Source organism: Microtus pennsylvanicus, chromosome 14 (assembly GCF_037038515.1).
Source record: "Microtus pennsylvanicus isolate mMicPen1 chromosome 14, mMicPen1.hap1, whole genome shotgun sequence".
In the NCBI taxonomy this organism is placed as follows: domain Eukaryota; kingdom Metazoa; phylum Chordata; class Mammalia; order Rodentia; family Cricetidae; genus Microtus; species Microtus pennsylvanicus.
This window is the reverse complement of record NC_134592.1, coordinates 1,697,037-1,721,097: the sequence shown is the minus strand read 5'-3', so window position 1 is coordinate 1,721,097 and position 24,061 is coordinate 1,697,037. Positions and strand designations below refer to the sequence as shown.

Below are 24,061 nucleotides of genomic sequence, written 5' to 3'. Positions count from 1 at the left end.
TATAACTCTCATGTGTGCTCTGGTGACAGCTCCAGGAAACCACAGCTTTGAGTTCCTGCTCTTTGGAACCAGGTGCTTCCTCACAGAGGTGACAATTGTCCCCTCTCAGCCATCCATCCAGCACTGTTTCCAACAGCAAGCTCTAAAATGATTCAAAATGTTATTTTTTTTAAAAGGAGAGAGACGCACAGAGGCGGCAAGGCGGCCACACGCGCCTGCGCGGCGGCCAGACGCAGCGGCACAACACTGCATTCAGGAAGAGGCTTTGGGGGACAGGCGCGGAGGCAGACCCAAGCGGCGGGGACAGGCGTGCAATAAGGAGAGCAGATCGCCCTACTACAATTGAATCAAAAAGGTAGGCCTTTGGTTGGCCAGGTCACTGGCACACGGGGAGCCTGGTCCTGTCCTGAAGACCCTTCGGAGGGGTGAGAGGGTTCTTGGCCTGCGGCAGGAACCAGGAAACAGAGCAAGGGCATTTTGTAAGCGGAGCCCTTGGCCAGCAGGGAAACCTGATCTGGTTTTTTAAAAGCCCCATTAGATAGGATCAATAGGAGGAGATGGGCAGGCGCCAAGGCAAGAATTCACCCAATAATCTGAAAAACAACATGAAAACACCAGAACCCAATGATCTTACAACAGAAGTATTTGAACAACCTAACACAGAAGAAGTGGAAAAAATTGACTTTATGAAGACAATAGAGTCCCTTAAACAACATGTAAAAAATGCCCTTATAGAAATGGATGAGAAGTATAACAAAAAGTTTGAAGAAATGAGTAAATACGTACATGATACCCTGGGAAACCAAGAAAAAATGATCAAACAGGTAATGGAAACAGTTCAAGAATTGAAAACTGAAATGAAGGCAAGGAAGAAAATACAAACTGAAGACCAGCTGGATATGGAAAATCTAGGTCAACGAGCAGAGTCTACAGAAACAAGCATAATCAATAGAATACAAGAGCTAGAAGAAAGAATCTCAGATGCTGAGGACACCATAGAGAAAATAAACGAACAGATCAAAGAAAACAGCAAAGCCAACAAATTCTCAACACAAAACATTCAGGAAATATGGGACACAATAAAAAAACCAAACCTAAGAATAATAGGAATAGAAGAAGGAGAAGAGTCACAGCTCAAAGGCCCAGAAAATATTTTCAACAAAATTATGGAAGAAAACTTTCCCAACTTAAAGAAAGATATTCATTTAAATACTCAAGAAGCATACAGAACACCAAACAGACTGGATCAAAGAAAAACATCTCCTCACCATATAATAATCAAAACACAAAATATACAGGTTAAAGAAAGAATATTAAGAGCTGCAAAGGAAAAAGGGCAAGTAACTTATAAAGGTAAACTGATCAGACTTACACCTGACTTCTCTATGGAAATTATGAAAGCCAGAAGGTCCTGGATAGAGGTACTGCAGAAGCTAAGAGACCATGGATGCAAACCCAAACTACTATACCCAGCCAAGCTATCATTCATTATCAATGGAGAAAACAAAACATTCCAGGATAAGAACAAATTTAAACAATACGTAGCCACAAATCCAGCCCTACAGAAAGTAATAGAAGGAAAATCGCAACCCAAGGAATCCAACACTGCCAACACTGCCTACAATAACCCAGGCATCTAGTGACCCTTCACCAGCACATCTCAAAGAAGTGAAACACACAATCTCTACTACCAAAAGCAATAAGAATAACCAGAGTAAACACCCACTGGTCATTAATATCACTTAATATTAATGGGCTCAATTCACCTATAAAAAGGCACAGGCTAAAAGATTGGATACGAAAACAGGATCCAACATTCTGCTGTTTGCAAGAAACACATCTCAACCACAAAGACAGGCAGAGTAAAGGGTTGGGAAAAGGTGTTTCAAGCAAATGGTCCTAAGAAAAAAGCAGGTGTGGCCATACTAATTTCTAACAAAACTGACTTCAAACTAAAATCAATCAGAAGAGACCGAGATCGTCACTTTATACTCATAACAGGAACAATTCATTAGGATGACGTCTCAATCCTGAATATCAACACCCCCAATATAAAAGCACCTACTTATGTAAAAGAAATGTTACTAGAACTCAAGGAAGACATCAAACCACACACAATAGTAGTAGGAGACTTCAACACACCTCTCTCTCCAAGGGACAGGACAATCAGGCAGAAACCTAATAGAGAATTAAGAGAATTATTGGAGGTAATGAAGCAAATGGACTTAACAGACATCTATAGAACATTCCACCCAAATAGGAAAGAATATACCTTTTTCTCTGCAGCTCATGGAACCTTCTCAAAAATTGACCACATACTCGGAAACAAAGGAAACCTCCACAGATACAAAAAAATATCAGTGTCCACCTGTGTCTTATCATATCACCACGAATTAAAGTTAGAAGGCAACAACCATGCTACCCCAAAAAACCGACAAACTCATGGAAACTGAACAGTCAACTACTGAACCACACCTGGGTCAAGGAAGAAATCAAGAAAGAAATTAAAGTCTTCCTTGAATTTAATGAAAATAAAGGGACAACATACTCAAACCTATGGGACACAATGAAAGCAGTGCTAAGAGGAAAGTTCATAGCACTAAGTGCCCACTTAAAGAAAACGGAGAATGCATACATTGGGGACTTAACAACACACCTAAAAGCTCTAGAAAAAAAAGAAGCAGACGCGCCCAGAAGAAGTAGAAGACTGGAAATAATCAAACTGAGGGCAGAAATCAACAAAATAGAAATGCAGAAAACAGTCCAGAGAATCAATGAAACAAAAAGCTGGTTCTTGGAGAAAATTAATAAGATCGACAAACCCCTATCCAAACTAATTAAACGACAGAGAGAGAACACGCAAATAAATAAGATCAGAAATGAAAGGGGGGACATAACCACAGACACAGAGGAAATTCAGAGAATCATTAGATCTTACTACAAAAGCCTGTATGCCACAAAACTGGAAAATACAAAAGAAATGGACATTTTTTTAAATAAGTACCATATACCAAAGCTAAACCAAGACCAGGTGAATGATCTAAATAGACCGGTTACTCGCGAACAATTAGAAATGGTTATCAAAAATCTCCCTTCGAAAAAAAGCCCAGGACCAGATGGTTTCAATGCAGAATTCTACCAGAACTTCCACGAAGAACTAATACCTATACTCCTTAATGTATTTCACAATATAGAAACAGAAGAGTCATTGCCAAATTCCTTTTATGAAGCTACAGTTACCCTGATACCAAAACCACACAAAGACCCAACCAAGAAAGAGAATTACAGACCTATCTCACTCATGAACATCGACGCAAAAATTCTCAACAAAATACTGGCAAACCGAATCCAAGAACACATAAGAAAAATTATCCATTATGATCAAGTAGGCTTCATCCCAGAGATGCAGGGCTGGTTCAACATACGCAAATCTATCCATGTAATCCACCATATAAATAAACTGAAAGAAAAAAACCATATGATCATTTCATTAGATGCTGAAAAAGCATTTGACAAAATTCAACACCCCTTTATGATAAAGGTCTTGGAGAGAATAGGGATACAAGGGTCCTACCTAAATATAATAAAAGCTATTTACAGCAAGCCGACAGCTAACATTAAATTAAACGGAGAAAAACTCAAAGCCATCCCACTAAAATCAGGAACACAAGGATGTCCACTCTCTCTATACCTCTTCAACATAGTGCTTGAAGTTCTAGCAATAGCAATAAGAAAACATAAGGAGATCAAGGGGATTTGTATTGGAAAGGAAGAAGTTAAGCTTTCGTTATTTGCAGATGATATGATAGTATACATAAGCGACCCCAAAAACTCTACCAAAGAACTCCTACAGCTGATAAACACCTTTAGTAATGTGGCAGGATACAAGAACAACTCCAAAAAATCAGTTGCCTTCCTATACACTAAGGATAAGGAAGCAGAGAGGGAAATCAGAGAAGCATCACCTTTCACGATAGCCACAAATAGCATAAAATATCTTGGGGTAACCCTGACCAAGGAAGTGAAAGATCTATTTGACAAGAACTATAAGTCTTTGAAGAAAGAAATTGAAGAAGACACCAGAAAATGGAAGGACCTCCCTTGCTCTTGGATTGGGAGGATCAACATAGTAAAAATGGCAATTCTACCAAAAGCAATCTATAGATTCAATGCAATCCCCATCAAAATCCCATCAAAATTCTTCACAGATCTGGAGAAGACAATAATCAACTTTATATGGAAAAACAAAAAACCCAGGATAGCCAAAACAATCTTATACAATAAAGGATTGTCTGGAGGCATTACCATCCCTGACTTCAAACTCTATTACAGAGCTGCAGTATTGAAAACAGCTTGGTATTGGCATAAAAACAGAGAAGTCGACCAATGGAATCGAATAGAAGACCCTGACTTTAACCCACAAACCTATGAATACCTGATTTTTGATAAAGGAGCTAAAAGTATACAATGGAAAAAAGAGAGCATCTTCAACAAATTGTGCTGGCAAAACTGGATGTCAACCTGTAGAAGAATGAAAATAGATCCATATCTATCACCATGCACAAAACTCAAGTCCAAATGGATTAAAGACCTCAATATCAGTCCGAACACACTGAACCTGACAGAAGAGAAAGTGGGAAGTCCTCTACAGCACATGGGCACAGGAGACCACTTCCTACGTATAACCTCAGCAGCACAGACACTAAGGGCATCATTGAATAAATGGGACCTCCTGAGACTGAGAAGCTTCTGTAAAGCAAAGGACACTGTCGCTAAGACACAAAGGCAACCCACTAACTGGGACAAGATCTTCACCAACCCCGCAACTGACAAAGGTCTGATCTCCAAAATATATAAAGAACTCAAGAAACTAGACCGTAAAAGGCTAATCAACCCAATTATAAAATGGGGCACTGAGCTGAACAGAGAATTCTCAACAGAAGAACTTCAAATGGCCAAAAGACACTTAAGGTCATGCTCAACTTCCTTAGCGATCAGGGAAATGCAAATCAAGACAACTTTAAGATACCATCTTACACCTGTCAGAATGGCTAAAATAAAAAACACCAATGATAGCCTTTGCTGGAGAGGTTGTGGAGAAAGGGGTACACTCACCCATTGCTGGTGGGAATGCAAACTTGTGCAACCACTCTGGAAAGCAGTGTTTTGGTTTCTCAGGAAATTCGGGATCAACCTACCCCTGGATCCAGCAATACCACTCTTGGGAATATACCCAAGAGAGGCCCTATCATACAACAAAAGTATATGCTCAACTATGTTCATGGCAGCATTGTTTGTAATAGCCAGAACCTGGAAACAACCTAGATGCCCTTCAACGGAAGAATGGATGAAGAATGTATGGAATATATACATATTAGAGTATTACTCAGCAGTAAAAAACAAGGACTTCCTGAATTTTGCATACAAATGGATGGAAATAGAAAACACTATCCTGAGTGAGGTAAGCTAGACCCAAAAAGAGGAACATGGGATGTACTCACTCATATTTGGTTTCTAGCCATAAATAAAGGACATTGAGCTTATAATTCATGTTCCTAGAGAAGCTAAATAAGAAGGTGAATCCAAAGACAAACACATAGGCATCCTCATGAATATTAACCTTCATCAGGCGATGAAAGGAGACAGAGACAGAGACCCACATGGGAGCACCGGACAGAAATCTCAAGGTCCAAATCAGGAGCAGAATGAGACTGAGCACGAGCAAGGAACTCAGGACCACGAGGGGTGCACCCACACACTGAGACAATGGGGATGTTCTATCAGGAAGTCACCAAGGCCAGCTGGCCTAGGTCTGAAAAAGCATGGGATAAACCCGGACTAGCTGAACATAGCGGACAATGAGGAATACTGAGATCTCAAGAACAATCGCAGTGGGTTTTTTGATCCTACTGCACGTACTGGCTTTGGGGAGCCTAGGCAGTTTGGATGCTCACCTTACAAGACCTGGATAGAGGCTGGCAGTCCTTGGGCTTCCCACAGGTCAGGGAACCCTGATTGCTCTTTGAGCAGATGAGGGAGGGGGACCTGATCGGGGGAGGGGGAGGGAAATGGGAAGCGGTTGCGGGGAGAAGGCAGAAATCCTTAATAAATAAATAAATTTAAAAAAATGGAGGCTAACGCAGAACAAGAAGCTGGTCACAGAATAACCCAATCTAAGAGAAATGGGGATGGACCATGTATGAAGAGAAGTCATTCATGTGGACCGCTAGTGCTGTAAAGATCAAACGCATCATTTGTGTCAGGGGTGGCAAAAGAAGGATGTTCTATGTGAAAAGTGATGTCCAAAAAGTTTACATAACTTAGAAATAAGAATAATTGAATTAAGTAAACCCTGCCTCTGGCTTTTACAGAGTTTGTGCGGTTTCTAGAGATTATAAGCATGTGACTCCCACAGGGTTATGCTGAACCTAGGGGCAAAGAGTTTGCAGAGATATGGACCTCCTCTCTGAGCATCCGCACGGTCGACTCTTCTCTCCCGAGGAAACATTTGGTCCACAGAGCAGAAAGCACAAACAGGAGAAGGACAGGCTATCTCCTCCGAAGGCTCTGCACACCTACCTTCAGGGGCGCATCGACATCCATGCTGAACGGAGGCACCTTATCGGTCCAAGGCAGGAACTTCTTAGTTTTGTGGTCCAGATAATAATCAAAGATGGTTCCCTGGGACGGAAACTTCACGACTTTCATTTCTTTATGCCACCATCGACTAAAGTCGGCTTGATAATCAGAAAGCTACGGAGAACAGGAGAACTTGTTAGAATAGACCCGGAAAGAATACAGTCCCTACAAATTCTGCTGTATGCAGGGTCTGTGGGGTGCTGCGTCATAAATGCCAACCAAACTCCTAGGTGGGAAGTTACGTTGAACGCTAGGTCTGAGCTGTAACCAATGCTGCTATGCAGATCGGAAGTAGTGAGTGACAGGCAGCCACGAGGGGTACAAAGCGGCTTAAAAAGCAAGACAGTGCTGGGAGAGCCTCACTTCTCTCCTGATAGTCAATCTAACAGTGAACCACTGTGCAAATCGCTGTGCCAGCTACTGCTGGACAGTGGAGAGTAACACTGTGGTTGGCTTCCACTGTTAGCACCACTCATGGGGACAGCAGAAAAAGAACGTATGCTTTTTAAAGCACTAAATCATATATGGACAGAAGATCTGTCTTTTCTTTTGAGTTCCCAGCCTCCAGACTCTTTTGCTATTTGATATCTTTGTGTTTACAAAATAATGATAATAAAAAACACTACTTGAAGTCTTTGCTTTAAAAAGTAATACATTGCCAATGCTGTGTCACTAACAAAAGGTGTTCTTAAAACTTGGCCCACCACAGGCCCCATAGATTTGGAAGTGCACAGGGAAAATGTGGACAGTGTCGCCTTGGTTTCCAGCAGGACTGAACTGTGAGTCTGGCTGAAAACCCCATAGAGATGAGCTGTTGTCCTCCAGCGAAGTCACGGGGCAGCACCCCATCTCTATTACGGCGGTATTGTCTGATAAAGTGATACCTATAAGCTCTCACTGTCTTGATTACTAGGGTGTAGTGCATGAGGAAGGGACAGCACCTATGCAGCAACAGCATCCCCTACATCCTCAGTGGTCTGGCTGAGGGAATCAGATGAACTCAATGGTCTGATAAAATGAATCCTACATCCTGAGATGGTCGGTCTATCAACTGCGTATTCTTGGAAACCTGGACCAGCAACTCATATGTTCCCAGAGTTCTGGAGCAGGAACTCCCATACCCATGGTATTGACCTGACCTAGTGAATTTCAGCAAAATCTGAAAGTGCTGTGCATGTTCGTTGCCTTTGGCAATCTTGTATTCAACCAGCATTCCAGCTCCTGAATCCCCCTCTTCATTTGGTGTCCCTGTGTCCTTGGGCTCTGATGGTCCTTTTGAGTACCGGGCTGTCCACACCCAGGAGCAGTCAGGTGGTGGAGACCACACTGGTGGGGTGAGCACTCTGAAGGAGAGTCCCTCCACTACCCACCTCCAAATTAGCAGAGTTCATGCTCCTGCCGGGCATTTACCCTCATTGAAACTATTTTCATAGCAAAGCATGGGATATTTTATCTCCCTATAAACTTTGGTCTGAAGCCAAGCCAACGTGATTTTTAATAATCCACAGATATTACTGACTCCATTCTCTTGCACAAAATACACCTGACTTCTACTTCGCTTCAAATTTTGCTTTGTCTAAGCATTCTATCATGAAAATGACTTCGTGGTGCATCCTCGATTGCTAAACTTGTTAAAGCAAAGTGACTGTTCTGGAGCATGGAAGGAAGCAAATGGGACATCCACCCTCAGTCCACCCTCGGCCCAACAGGGAAGAGGGGGCTCAGAGGAAGCAGAGTAGAGTAGCCCTTGGCTCCCACTCAAAGCAGCACTGACCGCTGTCCCATGGGAGCACTTAGAGATCAGAGAAGGACATCTGGCAGCTGACAGGGTGACAATGATTTGTGAGGCTCGACTTATTTATAGAGCTGTGCTCTGCGTCCATCACTAGTGAGGACTAGCAGGATGTGGGTCACTTTTGGATGCGATGCCTTCTGAGGGGAATTCCCTACTTATGCCTGAGGAGCGCTGAGAAGGCGGGATGGCTAGCCAGTGGTGTGCAACTTTAACTAGAGTTACAGTACCGGAGGACCGTGGCCAGGGACACGCTGAAGCACCAGGAGGTGTGGGCCTTGAAGAAGGGCACATCTGAGGAAGACCCTGCAGCAGCCACCAGGAGCCCTTGGCACAAAATCTTTGTCTCTAGGAGAGACAAAATTTGGCTTTCTCTGCACGTGGAGGCTGTGTTGAAGCAATGTGACAGAGATGACATAAGAAGGCACTTGGAAGTAGATGGTGGAGGTGAGACGCATATGTTTCTGGCACATGGTAAGTCTAAATGGCTTGTATATTGGGGTGGGATGAGGTGTGTATTCGCACAAGCTATGTCTTAAGCTGTTCCTGTAGGCCATCAGAAGCCTATGTGACTGTGTCAGAACTGCTGTGCAAGGGGACAGCTTTACCTGAAGCAGAATGACCCTGGAAAACAATGGCACCAGTATTGACCAAGACTGCAGCGATGCCCCGGAGGGGGCAGTCTCCACAGCTCAGAACACACCAGGTCCAGAGACGGGTGATAACAACTAAAAGATGCAAACCACATTTTAAAAAGCAACTTCCCCACCAGTTCGCATCTCTGGAAACTCTTTTGGCATACTTGGTCTCGAAGCAGAGTGCCTCCAAATGCCCAGACACAGGCAAAGACAAAGTAGACTTCGTAGGCTTCCTTGGGGCTGTCAGGGGGGACATTCTCAGGAGTCAACAAACACTCCAAAAGAGTACAAACAGTCTGAAAAAAAAGAAACACCATTCATTTAGGGCAATGGTTTTTTTTTTTCCAATGCTGGAGAACGGTCAAACAAGTTTCTTACAAATTCTTCCTCATTCTTAAGAGAGTATGTAATTTTTTAAAACTCAGTGATTTGCTAATGTTTAGAGACACAATAAAATGCTGTGTCTTAGATGTCTAAGTCAGTGGTTCAAAAAAATAAGACACTTTAATCAGTCTTTAGAATACTAAAAGATTTGGTACTCCAAATGTTTCTTACTAGAAACATTTTAAATGATTCAAATAACAATTATTAAGTAAACTAGGTGAACCAGCCTCACACTCACACTCACTCATACATCACAAGCATTCACACTCATACACACTCATATACTCACTCATACATCACACAGTCACACTCATATACTCACACACACACTCAAACACATGTACACACTCACACACTTACACAGATGAGTAACAGCCCCTTGTGTGGGCTAGCTCCCTAGAGCACAGAATAGCTGTCAGTAATTATAATCACCCTAGGTTCTAACTTTCAAAAGCTCTTGCCCCAGGCCCGCACAGGCCCCGATTCAGGCCCACTACCTGTGATGTGAGCACCTTGCTCTCCTAACCAGGAGGAAGAGGAAATGTTAAAATGTTCATATTTCTATCATTTTATATTGTGCCATATCTGTCAATTTGAGATAACTTTCTAACAAAATAGATCAGTTTCTTGTAGCTTTGTTACATGGGAGGAGAAACCATGGTTTCTAAAGGAATGACTAAGATCAAAGCAGCTATCAGCAGACACAGCAGTCAGTCTTAGGGTTCAGCCCCACGTTTCCTGACACTACACGAAAACATTCCTGAGTGTGAGGTGAGCAGCTGATAAAATCACACTTTAGCTTCAATAGTTAACATGCTTTGTCCAACTGAAGGGCGCTCCACACGCTGGGAAACACAGCATAGACTTTGTATGAACGTCGTCTTAACTATTCTCTTGTCTACGCATTTTGCCTTAAATTCCTGTTCTTCTAGGAAACTGTGGGAAACGCTGGTCAAAAATAACAGCTTTAGAAGAGCTAAGAATGAGAGGCCATTTCTGAGTGCTACAAAATAAAGATGGAGAGCAGAAACCATTTAATTCCCACGGGCCTGTTTTCTCACCCCTCGCACTGCAGAGAATCACGCAAATACACAAGGCGACTCGAGAAAGAACACATCCCGCCTTGTACAAGCGTTACATCCAGGGAAGTCTAATTAGGCTAACCACATAATTAATTCATTATGAATAAATTCAGACCTGCTTTCAGAAATAAATTATACCTCGGATAATTACTGTTGAATACTATCGTTTACTTAATTGGTGTGTGAATTATCCAAAAACCTGAACTTTCCCTTCTTATTATGCGCCTGACTATTCTAATGCAGCTTCAAACAAATTTGGTAACACAGTAACTTGAAGGGAACAAAGTTCTGAGAAACTAATTTTGTTCCTGGAGGGGGAAGCATTTCCACTGTAAACCCTTAGAGAAGTTTGATGCTTCTTGCTACCCTACCGCCATGACCTTGACTCCTCTGTTGTGAACAGCTCTGACTCACCACAGCCCCAACAAATCCCTTGCATCTTTTACTGGCACAAGCTGTCTCACAATGAGGACCAGAACAAAAGGCTTCCTGGATCCTCCCAGATTCTTCACCCGCACGGACATACCTTCACGAGCACGTGTATACAATCAGAGGTGTCTTTTCTTTGTACTGGTCAGCACCTGTGCTTCGTCTGGTTATTGGATTCGAAAACATTGGGAGCATTTTTCTGTGCAATGTGGTGGTTTGAATCTGAAATGTTTTGAATGTTCATCTCCCAGATGGTTGTACTGTATAAATGTGTGCATGCATGTGTGTGCATGCATGTGTGTGCATGCATGTAACCTTTGGGGCAGTCAGTTACTGTGTGATCCCTAGTGGCAGACTCCTCAAGATTATGACCTAACTTTGGTTCCTGGTCTACCATGATATGAACAGAGCTCAATGTTCCCAGTCTTGCCTTTGGTTCTACAAAGAACTGAAACTCTTTGGTAACCATGAGCCCTAATGAACTCCCCTCTCGTCTCTTGTTTCTGTCAGACATTATGCTCTGAGTGACAGCTAGAAAACTAAAGAAATGATGTGTAGCAACTTTGCTCCAGCTCTGCTCCAGAGTGCTGGGATGACACGAGGACCGCATGGACACGTGTGTGCTCACGAGTGCTTTCTAGAACTGTGTAAATCTCGGGGGAGGGCAGAAAATGAAAAGATTTCACTTCGTGGGCTCCGCACAAATGTCCAAGGACTGAAAGGGCTATAGCAGAAGGCTGGAAGCAACCTATTCTGAAAATATTTTAAAAACTTACTTGTTTATGTGTATTTATGGGTGGAGGCAAGTGCATGTGTGTGCGTGTGGATGCTGAGGCCTTGGCCCTCACATGTGTGGATGCAAGGGTCTTGGCCCTCACGCATGTGGATGCAGAGGCCTTGGCCTCACGTGTGTGCATGTGTGTATGCAGGGGCCTTGGCCCTCACGTGTGTGCATGTGTGTATGCATGGGCCTTGGCCCTCACGTGTTTGTATGCAGGGGCCTTGGCCCTCACATGTGTGGATGCAGGGCCTTGGCCCTCACGCGTGTGGATGCAGGGGCCTTGGCCCTCACGTGTGTGGATGCAGGGGCCTTGGCCCTCACGTGTGTGGATGCAGGGGCCTTGGCCCTCATGTGTGCGCGTGTGTGGATGCAGGGTGCTTTGGACCTCAAGTGGTATTCACAGAATAGTTTGTAGAAGCTGGTTCTCTCTTTTCACCACTTGGGGCTCAGGGATGGAGCTTAAATCATTAAGTGTTAGGCCAAGATCCTCTACCCACTGGGAAGTCCTACCAGTACCTTCCCCCATCTTTTTAAGCAAGCAAAATGTGTGCTGTTCTGACTTCCCCGGCATAAAAAATCAGCTCAGACCTGCACCAGGCTGCTCTCTGGAACAGCAGTGATGGTTTTAAAGCTGGTTCTTAGCTTCTCCAAGCACAAAGGAATATATTTATCGAAAAGAATAGTTAAATTGGCCTTTTCTGATTGATGCCGTCTTCTGTCTATCCAACTGGCCACATACCTGAAAAGGAACACAGCAAAGCTTTTACTGAACAAGGGCTTTGAAAAGCAGGATGCCACTGAGTTCGAAGCTCCCCCTTCCACACAGCTTGGCGCAGCACTTCATGGACATGCTGAGTGGTTCTCTTTATTTCTCAAATGGAAAATATTTTTAAATGGCCCTTTAAAGACTTGTTTTAATGGCCATTTTTCCTTTAATGAAAAGAATGTAAAGGAAACTTCTCACAGCTCTTAGACGGCAAACATAATCGTGCCTAAGTAGGCCATTACTTTGCATTTAGAGAGAAGTGCACTGTGTCATTTCCCAAATGAACAGGCTGTTCGTGACGGAGGCTTTATTTATGAAAACAGCTTGGCACTTTTCTTGATTAATCTTGGCATCAATTATTTAGTAATGAGAATTCAGTTATAAATAAAGAGGTGAACAGTCTATAGGGGCTACTTCAATGTGCTTTTCTACTGGACTTTGGAAGACCAACCTGCAAGGATAATGTCAGGAACTCAGAAATGTACGACATGCCTTAATATATTGATATTTATATGATATACAGATATAGCTGCCTTATGCTTATAAAATGTTCATTTTGATACATTAAACATCACCACCGTATTAGTAAACAGCTTACCAATGCCATGATGGCATCCTTAGTGGCCTCTAGGGTGCAACTAAGAGATGCTAAATGAAAAAGAATCACTCAGAAAGTTTTACTTAAGTAGGAAGCTGTGGCCATAAATACACTTAGCAGCCTGCACATGACCAGTGCCACAGATGGAATACAGCCAGACTTTGTTGTAAAGGCAAACCAGACCTGCATCTTGAATATGGTACAAATGAAGCAAAGGTGCACGTTCTACCAAAGCCTTCCTGTGCTTTCCACAGACTTTGAGGAAGGGTTATACAAAATATCCACCATTGTTATATGGTGGTTTGGTTTCTAGAATGCCAGGTCTTCAGGAGGAGCCCACTCACATGAGAGCAGTGTGACAGGTGCCACTGAGGTGGTGACCGCAGCAGCAACTGAGAACAAAGGCACGGAGACCACATCTGTGGTAAGTGACAGATGCTGCCGCTCAGAGGGAGAGTGGAGCTCCTGTCATGCTTATTTATGCGTTAGTATGATGGGAGGGCTAGGGAGGGCTAGGGAGGGCTAGGGAGGTCTAGGGAGAGCTAGGGAGGGCTAGGGAGGGCTAGGGAGGGCTGGGGGGGCTAGGGAGGGCTAGGAGATGCCTATATGTTGTGGCTCAAACGTGAAGGTCAGAGGGTAATTTGTACCCAGGGATCAAATTCAGGTTGTCAGACTTAGAAGAAAACCTTTTTTACCTGGGAGCCATCTTGCCAGCCCCAGAAAGAAATCATTGTATCTAGAATCTATGGTAGGAGGAGTTAGGAGAGCATTGCTCAAGGAGACAGTGCTCTTAACCTGGACTACCCTGAACCTGCATCTCAGTTCCCTTACTTTTAACCAGGTCACCTGTCTGCCTTGGTTTTCCAGCTATAAATGGAGATGACTGCCTCTTGACCTCTGGCTAAGATCCTGAAAAGTATAAATGGACTTCATAGAGCTATGGAGCTCCCATGGTTATGGCATGAGGAACTTAGATCAGCATCTAACAATGTTCTCTATCACAGGGTTGTGGCATTGGAGGCCTGAGTTCAGATCCTGCCCCAGTCTCTCTGTGCAGGAACTGTCAGGTAGCACTCTGGTGAACATAAACATCCCACACTTCGTACACAATGTCTTCCGCATGACCTGGGGAACAGAAATGCCACTACAAGAATCACCAAAAGCAGCAGACACACACACACACACACACAAATCCCTAGGGGGCAGGTAAGAGCTTTTGCTGAGCTGCATTGGTAGCAGCCAGAACCTTCTTTTGGAAACATAAAAGACCCACTGGCAAATGATGCTGTGGCTGCTGTGACCCTATTGTTTCCATGAATGACGGATGCTCTAGAGAGAAACAAGCTTAACCAAAACAGGCCATATACTTAGAAGCCAGTCTGCTGGAGAGAGGGGCAATAATGACCCCTATTTTGAGTCGAGTGTCATCACACTGCAAAAGGAGTGGAAGGGTTTCTATCAACAAATGTGAACAATTAGAATTTTCATGAAGAAATTATTGTTAAATCTTTATGGTTTGGAATAAAAACTGACATTAAGAATGACAATGTAGAGCTCTGGACCATTAAATGTGCCTGTGGCAAAGCCTAAGAACTGATGTGCCATTGTCTGCATCTCCTCCCGTCTCACAAAGGATGCTGCGGATTTTAGGATGGGCATTTTGGAATGATCCACAACTGCAGCACATGGAATTACAAATGAAAAATCTCTTGAAAGCAAGGAGTACAGGGAAGCGAGCCTGGATTCTAAACACAACCGTGTCTACTAGAAGCCCCCTTCCAGCTGCTTAGAGACATGGCTGGTTTAGGGTTCCAGTAAGGAAGTTCTGAAACAAACTGAACATCCAAATGCCCAACACAGACTCGGAAAGATAAGTGAAGAATCAGAGGGAAGCACTCGAAGGGAGGGCGGGGCGGGCCTCTCCTAACAACATCTGCGACAGACCTGAGAACCAGAAAAGAGAGATAAGTGGTTTATAGATAACACACTGAACTACAAGAAATCATGAATAAGAGAACAGAAAACGACAAGGAACATAGAGCAAAATAAGAGGAGGGGCGTAGAAAGGAAAATGGATGGAAGAAAAGGGCTCTTGACAGAAAACTATGCAGAAAGGGTGGCTGAATGAAGGCTCACCACTTCCAAGCCACCAATAGTTCATCCTCCGAGGGATGTAAAATTTTCTCTCCAAAACTATACATGGTATAAAGGAACAAGTTGGGAGAATATTCTAGACAAACGGGGACAACAGAGCCAAATAAACACAATCCTTGCTCTGATGGTGAATTCTTTTCAAAGGTAAAAATGAAATCATATTTGTAACTCACAAGATTAAAAAAAATGTTTGCTATGTTCAAGATAGATTTCTTAAGTGTATGGGATATAGTGCATTTTATAAAAGAGAATGCTCCTGTTCCCAGGAAATCAGTGTGTAAGTGCTTACAGATGAAATGTCTTAACGTCTCCAACTTATAGTCAAGGATTTCTGCAAAAAGTCACAGAAGGAAGGAGACTTCTATATGCATGTGCATGTATGTCAGCCAGAGACAAAGTGAAGGTGGAGACACAGCAGGAGAAGAAAGGTTTGTGACTGTAGTCTGTAGCATGAGCCCAATTTCCCTGCAGTTTTCAACACTTGGATGCAAACAGCTGCAGAAAACTGACACTTTCTAAAAAATACTGCTTCAGAAAATGAGTTAATATATTGATCTCTGAATGTAAATGAATATTGAATAAACAATGCACATAAAGCTATCACATTGTGGCATTAAAGTAAGGCAGTGAATTATATAACAATTACAGAGTGAAAGAAAGTACCTGAAACCCGACGTTGCTGGAACTCGCTGGCAACAGCAAGTGAAAAAATAGAATATGCTTAGACAAGATTCCCTTTATTCTGGAAATGTCTTGCCTAGACCTTTGGTCACAACACATTCATCTCTGATACAATGAAAACCTCCCCACACTGAGATATAACAGGGAGAGAAGGTGTCTAACTCATAATACAGACTGAATGGTTCTTGAAGCTACCTGGAACTATGAATAAAGGTCCTTCTTTAAGTAGAAGATCATTCTGAGCTATCTTAAGCACTAACTGCCTTATGACATGATTGAGACTGAAGGGCAACAGGCTTGAGAGCATCAGATCATGGTGGAGCTCTCCGAAGGACCTTGTGCTGCTACACAGGGGAGATCCTGTTCTAGAGGCGGGGGAGTTGCGGGGCAGTTCTAAGATTCATTAAGCCAGTCCTAACCAACAGAAACACCCCAGGAACAGAATCCTACATGGAGAAAGATTGATTTTGCACTGTAGAGGATGAAAACTCTTTCCCTCAGACAAATGCAAGCTCACATTAAATTAATTAAATCAAATCAAATTAAAGCTCAAAAGACATGGTTCTTCTCTCTGTAAGCATCAGGGAGAGCAATGGCAGCTCCTGATGGGAAGCAGGGGTCATTCTCAAAGTACACTCAGGGGAAGGAGTATTGAAAGGACCAGTCACAAAAGATAAAGTAGGGTGGAGACAAACCAAAGAGCGACAAGGTTTGCATTTAGAGGGACCTAAAACACCCTTTCAGGTTAAAGGCTTGATCCTTAACATGTGGTGCTAATGCCAGGTGGTGGCACCTGCAAGATATGGGGTGCAACAGAAGTGTGAGGTGACTGTGCATGTGCCTTTAAAAAGGACGGTGGAGGTCTCTCTCCATCTCTGTCTTTCTCCCTGATATCTTGGTCACAAGGATGCTGTGGGATTCCCCTCTGTATGTTGTGAATATGTTTTATTACCATTGGTTAATAAAGAAGCTGTGTTGGGCCTACAGCAGGGCAGAGTAGAGCAAGGTGGGAATTCCAAGCAGAGATAGAGGAGGAAAGAAGACGGACACCAGAACTTTACCTGGTAAGCCACAGCCTTGTGGAAATACACAGATTAATAGAAATGGGATAATTTAAGACATGAAAGTTAACCAGGAATATGCCTAAGCTAGTGGCCAAACAGTGTTGTAATTAATACAGTTTTGTGTTGTTTTGGGTCTGGGTGGCCGGGATATGAATAAGCAATGTCCATCTACATAAGGGGAGCAGCTCTGATGTACCACAATGCACTGCATCATCACGGGCCCCTAATGAAGGGCCCAAATAACAGGAGACTGAGTCTCAGCTGCTGGAGCCCAAGTCAGCTTCCTCTCTTTATAAATTCAGGGTTTTGTAGGATTCACAACAGTAAGGGACACTTGCAGCACAGGCCGAAAGCAAAGAATGCTGTGGCGTGAGAATGGATGACTAGCAGGTCCTAGAGAAGGCTGCTGCAGGAGAATCATAGAGGAACCACTGACGAGCTCCACAGCCATGCTGCTGTGACAGTGTTTGGGATGGAATGGGAAAGAGCCTGCCTCCCTTTCATCTCTCCCTCTCATTTTATGCTAAGTTCTTCCTGAGCCAAAGAAACCAGAAACCAGAGGTCTGAGAGCCCAGGTATGTAGTTACATGGAGTGGCGTCTGGGCAGAGACAGGTGAGAAGGCTGTACAGAGGGATGACGGAGAGCATCTGCAATAGGGTACAGAGGGATGACGGAGGGCATCTGCTATAGGGTACAGAGGGATGACGGAGAGCATCTGCTATAGGGTACAGAGGGATGACGGAGAGCATCTGCTATAGGGTACAGAGGGATGACGGAGAGCATCTGCTATAGGGTACAGAGGGATGACGGAGGGCATCTGCTATAGGGTACAGAGGGATGATGGAGGGCATCTGCTATAGGGTACAGAGGGATGACGGAGGACATCTGCTATAGGGTACAGAGGGATGACGGAGAGCATCTGCTATAGGGTACAGAGGGATGACGGAGAGCATCTGCTATAGGGTACAGAGGGATGACGGAGGGCATCTGCTATAGGGTACAGAGGGATGACGGAGGGCATCTGCTATAGGGTACAGAGGGATGACGGAGGACATCTGCTATAGGGTACAGAGGGATGACAGAGGGCATCTGCTATAGGGTACAGAGGGATGATGGAGGACATCTGCTATAGGGTACAGAGGGATGACGGAGGGCATCTGCTATAGGCTACAGAGGGATGACGGAGGACATCTGCTATAGGGTACAGAGGGATGACGGAGGACATCTGCTATAGGGTACAGAGGGATGACGGAGGACATCTGCTATAGGGTACAGAGGGATGACGGAGGACATCTGCTATAGGGTACAGAGGGATGACGGAGGACATCTGCTATAGGGTACAGAGGGATGACGGAGGACATCTGCTATAGGGTACAGAGGGATGACGGAGAGCATCTGCTATAGGGTACAGAGGGATGATGGAGAGCATCTGCTATAGGGTACAGAGGGATGACGGAGGACATCTGCTATAGGGTACAGAGGGATGACGGAGGACATCTGCTATAGGGTACAGAGGGATGACGGAGGACATCTGCTATAGGGTACAGAGGGATGACGGAGGACATCTGCTATAGGGTACAGAGGGATGACGGAGGACATCTGCTATAGGGTACAGAGGGATGACGGAGGACATCTGCTATAGGGTACAGAGGGATGACGGAGAGCATCTGCTATAGGGTACAGAGGGATGACGGAGGACATCTGCTATAGGGTACAGAGGGATGACGGAGGACATCTGCTATAGGGTACAGAGGGATGACGGAGGGCATCTGCTATAGGGTACAGAGGGATGACGGAGGACATCTGCTATACGGTACAGAGGGATGACGGAGGACATCTGCTATAGGGTACAGAGGGATGACGGAGAGCATCTGCTATAGGGTACAGAGGGATGACGGAGGACATCTGCTATAGGGTACAGAGGGATGACGGAGGGCATCTATAGGGTACAGAGGGATGACGGAGGACATCTGCTATAGGGTACAGAGGGATGACGGAGAGCATCTGCTATAGGGTACAGAGGGATGACGGAGGACATCTGCTATAGGGTACAGAGGGATGACGGAGGACATCTGCTATAGGGTACAGAGGGATGACGGAGGGCATCTGCTATAGGGTACAGAGGGATGACGGAGGACATCTGCTATAGGGTACAGAGGGATGACGGAGGACATCTGCTATAGGGTACAGAGGGATGACAGAGGGCATCTGCTATAGGGTACAGAGGGATGACGGAGGACATCTGCTATAGGGTACAGAGGGATGACGGAGGACATCTGCTATAGGGTACAGAGGGATGACGGAGGACATCTGCTATAGGGTACAGAGGGATGACAGAGGACATCTGCTATAGGGTACAGAGGGATGACGGAGAGCATCTGCTATAGGGTACAGAGGGATGACGGAGGGCATCTGCTATAGGGTACAGAGGGATGATGGAGAGCATCTGCTATAGAGTACAGAGGGATGACGGAGAGCATCTGCTATAGGGTACAGAGGGATGACGGAGGGCATCTGCTATAGGGTACAGAGGGATGATGGAGAGCATCTGCTATAGGGTACAGAGGGATGACGGAGGACATCTGCTATAGGGTACAGAGGGATGATGGAGGACATCTGCTATAGGGTACAGAGGGATGATGGAGGACATCTGCTATAGGGTACAGAGGGATGACGGAGGGCATCTGCTATAGGCTACAGAGGGATGACGGAGGACATCTGCTATAGGGTACAGAGGGATGACGGAGAGCATCTGCTATAGGGTACAGAGGGATGACGGAGGGCATCTGCTATAGGGTACAGAGGGATGACGGAGGGCATCTGCTATAGGCTACAGAGGGATGACGGAGGACATCTGCTATAGGGTACAGAGGGATGACGGAGGGCATCTGCTATAGGCTACAGAGGGATGACGGAGGACATCTGCTATAGGGTACAGAGGGATGACGGAGGGCATCTGCTATAGGGTACAGAGGGATGACGGAGGGCATCTGCTATAGGGTACAGAGGGATGACGGAGGACATCTGCTATAGGGTACAGAGGGATGACGGAGGACATCTGCTATAGGGTACAGAGGGATGACGGAGAACATCTGCTATAGGGTACAGAGGGATGATGGAGGACATCTGCTATAGGGTACAGAGGGATGATGGAGGACATCTGCTATAGGGTACAGAGGGATGACGGAGGGCATCTGCTATAGGGTACAGAGGGATGATGGAGGACATCTGCTATAGGGTACAGAGGGATGATGGAGGACATCTGCTATAGGGTACAGAGGGATGACGGAGGGCATCTGCTATAGGGTACAGAGGGATGACGGAGGACATCTGCTATAGGGTACAGAGGGATGACGGAGGGCATCTGCTATAGGGTACAGAGGGATGACGGAGGGCATCTGCTATAGGGTACAGAGGGATGACGGAGGACATCTGCTATAGGGTACAGAGGGATGACGGAGGACATCTGCTATAGGGTACAGAGGGATGACGGAGGGCATCTGCTATAGGGTACAGAGGGATGACGGAGGGCATCTGCTATAGGGTGCAGAGGGATGACAGAGGGCATCTGCTATAGGGTACAGAGGGATGATGGAGGACATCTGCTATAGGGTACAGAGGGATGCTATAGGAACCTGTGGTCTCCTGCCTAGCTCAGAAGTTCTCAGAGTGAGAACACGGTGGGAGACTCATAACCACACAGCAACTGAGAAGTGCAATCTAAGCAAGAGAATCAAAACCCTTGCTCTGAATGAAGCATTTCCATTGTTTAAACACATGTGCCTATTACATGCACAGATATGCAGATGTCCACAAAAAGATTTAATCTAAGAGCTTCATAGAAATGATTATTTGGTCATCTTATTCAACACATATTTACTGAGTGTTAAATATTTTCAAAGTATGTAATCAAGATAATCTGTAAGTAAAAATGACTTAGACACCTGGGTGCTAATTTAATTACTTTTAAATTAATGCAACGAGCCTTGCACTTAATTAGTAATATCACCTTCAAATCATTTTAACTGAGATTAAAATAAATAAAAAACCTAAGATCAACTGATTAAAGAATAGACAGATGAGTTGTGTAGACCCTTTCTCATGGAATAGAAGGACTTAGTACACACAGAATAGACACAGGAGTTGTACAGACCTTTCTCATGGAATACAAGCACTTAGTACACACAGAATAGACATAGGAGTTGTATAGACCTTTCTCATGGAATACAAGCAGTCAGCACACACAGAATAGACATAGGAGTTGTATAGACCTCTCTCATGGAATACAAGCACTTAGCACACACAGAATTGACACAGGAGCTGTATAGATCTCTCTCATAGAATACAAGCACTTAGTACACACAGAATAGACACAGGAGTTGTATAGACCTTTCTCATGGAATACAAGCAGTCAGCACACACAGAATAGACACAGGAGTTGTACAGACCTCTCTCATGGAATACAAGCAGTCAGCACACACAGAATAGACACAGGAGTTGTACAGACCTCTCTCATGGAATACAAGCACTTAGCACACACAGAATTGACACAGGAGCTGTATAGACCTCTCTCATGGAATACAAGCACTTAGTACACACAGAATAGACACAGGAGTTGTACAGACTTCTCTCATGGAATACAAGCACTTAGCACACACAGAATTGACACAGGAGCTGTATAGATCTCTCTCATAGAATACAAGCACTTAGTACACACAGAATAGACACAGGAGTTGTACAGACCTCTCTCATGGAATACAAGCACTTAGTACACACACAAGAACATGCCCTCATAGTAAGTGCAGGATACGGTGAGATACCACCTCACCCCACTCAGTGAGGCTCCTAGAAAGATAGACAGTGAGGAAATCTAGAGCAAAAGAGAAAAAGAACAGTGCTGGCAACAATATGGAATGCTGTATAGCATCCTCAGCATCCTCTTGTGTGGGACTGGTAGGAAGTTAACATGGTACAGGCACTATGGCTAAATGTGATACCAATTCCTTAAAGATTAAAAGCTGAATTAGCATTCGATATAGCAAACCCGAGGTTACCAGTAAGGAACTGAAACTGGACCTTGAAGAGCAATTTGTGTTTGTATGCCCATATTTATAACATCATACACAAAAGCTGCAAGGCGGAGACAGGGAACTCAGGCAAGAGAGGAACAGGGGTTTCCATCTGGGAAGATGCAGACAGTTCTGCACACGGTTGGCAGTGGCAGCAATTCGACAGTGTCAGTACGCTCTCAGCCACTCAGCTCTGTCCTCACTGATGGTAATGCGGCAAAGCTCATGTCACATGCATTGTCACGGCAAAATAAATGTAAGAAGAGAAAAAATGCTCACGGATTCCAGCCCAGATCCTGTGGGTTCACATACAGAATGCCAGCTCGGGAGACAGTGGCTGGGGTGGCTGTCCTCAGGTGATGGGTCTCAAACAGAAGCCTCATGGAAGGTGTGAGGGCCACTCGCTCGTTGCTGGCCAGGGTCAGCACCTGCATGAGTAAATGTGGTCATTGCCAGAGGCAGGTTGCCATAGGGAGTCAACAGCAGCTAACAGACCACCACAATTGGTGTTGTCCCTAGTGGGGCAGCTACAGGTAGATTCGTCTTAGCTGAGATCTGAGCCTACCCAGACAGTCTAGCTGAATCCTCAAGGAACAGAATTGCCTCAGTGGACTCCTGACAGCCAGTCCTTCAGTAGCAGAAGCAATGGTTCCAACCCCAATGTAAGCAGATTCCTATGAGACCTGAATTGCACAATGAGCAACCTTGAGCCTCTGCAACACTGCAGTTGTCAAGCACGCTCTAGTCGCTCCCAGAGCAGGAAGACCGCAGAATGTCTTCTGATAAACAGTATTTTCATTCAGGAAGGAGTGCCTGCTGCTAAGGTGGTCAGTGCTACCTTGGAGTGACGTTGGCTCCCAGTTTCTCATTCCTGCCCAACAATAGACCTGTATTGCTCTTTTGGTATCACGTGGGACCTCTTGTCTTGCCGTTCCCAGGACAACCACACAACATGCTTGGGAAAGCATTTAAACATAATCTGTAGCCATAGGAACAACTTCATTTGCATGACCAGGTCTCGCCAGTTATCACACAGCACAGAACCATTCTTTTGTTGTCTGAGTATTCAATATTTAATCAGACGACATAAAATAGAAGAATTTAATGCTTGGGTCTTAGAAAACAATAAAGCAGATAAATTGAATTCTTCTCTATGTACCTAACTTTCATGAAAATTCAAAGATAAGCGAGACACATTCCGTCAAACTCTTTAACTATGATTTATGAGGAAAGCATCATTCATCAAAATGCTGATTACATAAAAGATACTACAATAAGGAGCGACAGAGATCACTGGCGTTAGCAGCTGAATGGAATTCCCAAAGGCCTGGGATGTGGGCTGAGGAGTAACCTGTGGCACCGTTCACCTTGTTGTCGTCCATGACTGTGTTCAGGGATTCGATCCACAGGGGGTCAATATCCCCATCCAGGACCATCCACGTTGGCCCCTCGTGCCTGAGGTTTGCTTGCTCTCGCAGAATGGACGAGAAGAGGCCTGCAAAATAGGAGCAAATGTTGCTAATACAATCAAAAGCCGTTTGTCTCTAAAATGCATTTATGTCACCCGGAAGCTCCTTTTTTTCAGCTAAATAAAAGAAAGTTGCTATCTCTTTTTCAGGAGTGGCACACAAAGGCTTTCTGAACTTCTTAGGTGGACTCCATCCAGTTAGTCCCAGTATTTACAAGCAGGTGAGTTTACCTGTGGGAGAGGGTCCTGGCCTTCGATAACAGCTTCCCCACCTGTCCCCACATAGAAAAATGCCTTACTTGAAGCCACTGTTGAGATTTATAGTTAAAATGAAGATAAACTGAAATTTGTAACAGGTGAAGACGTCCCTTTTCACACACACGGTCAGTATCTATCTTAAGCTACCTAGCAAATTTCACCTTTTACATCATATTTTTATATTATTTCATTTTTTCTATTACATTACTCAAGGTTTACATTTTGAGGCCTCATGCTTGAAAGTACTATCCGTCTGC

The 24,061-nt window shown here is 44.5% G+C and overlaps 1 protein-coding gene across 1 annotated transcript in view; it reads right to left on the bottom strand.

The window, feature by feature from the left end:
• Positions 1–24,061, bottom strand: part of Dnah11 (dynein axonemal heavy chain 11) — a 315,059-nt gene that overhangs the window by 159,578 nt on the left and 131,420 nt on the right. Inside the window, exons 41-45 of the mRNA XM_075947535.1 lie at positions 23,446–23,573; positions 22,358–22,506; positions 12,334–12,484; positions 9,234–9,365; positions 6,580–6,753 (exon numbers count right to left, since the gene is read on the bottom strand). Of these exons, the coding sequence (XP_075803650.1) occupies positions 6,580–6,753; positions 9,234–9,365; positions 12,334–12,484; positions 22,358–22,506; positions 23,446–23,573 (734 nt within the window). The remainder of the gene's footprint in view (positions 1–6,579; positions 6,754–9,233; positions 9,366–12,333; positions 12,485–22,357; positions 22,507–23,445; positions 23,574–24,061) is intronic.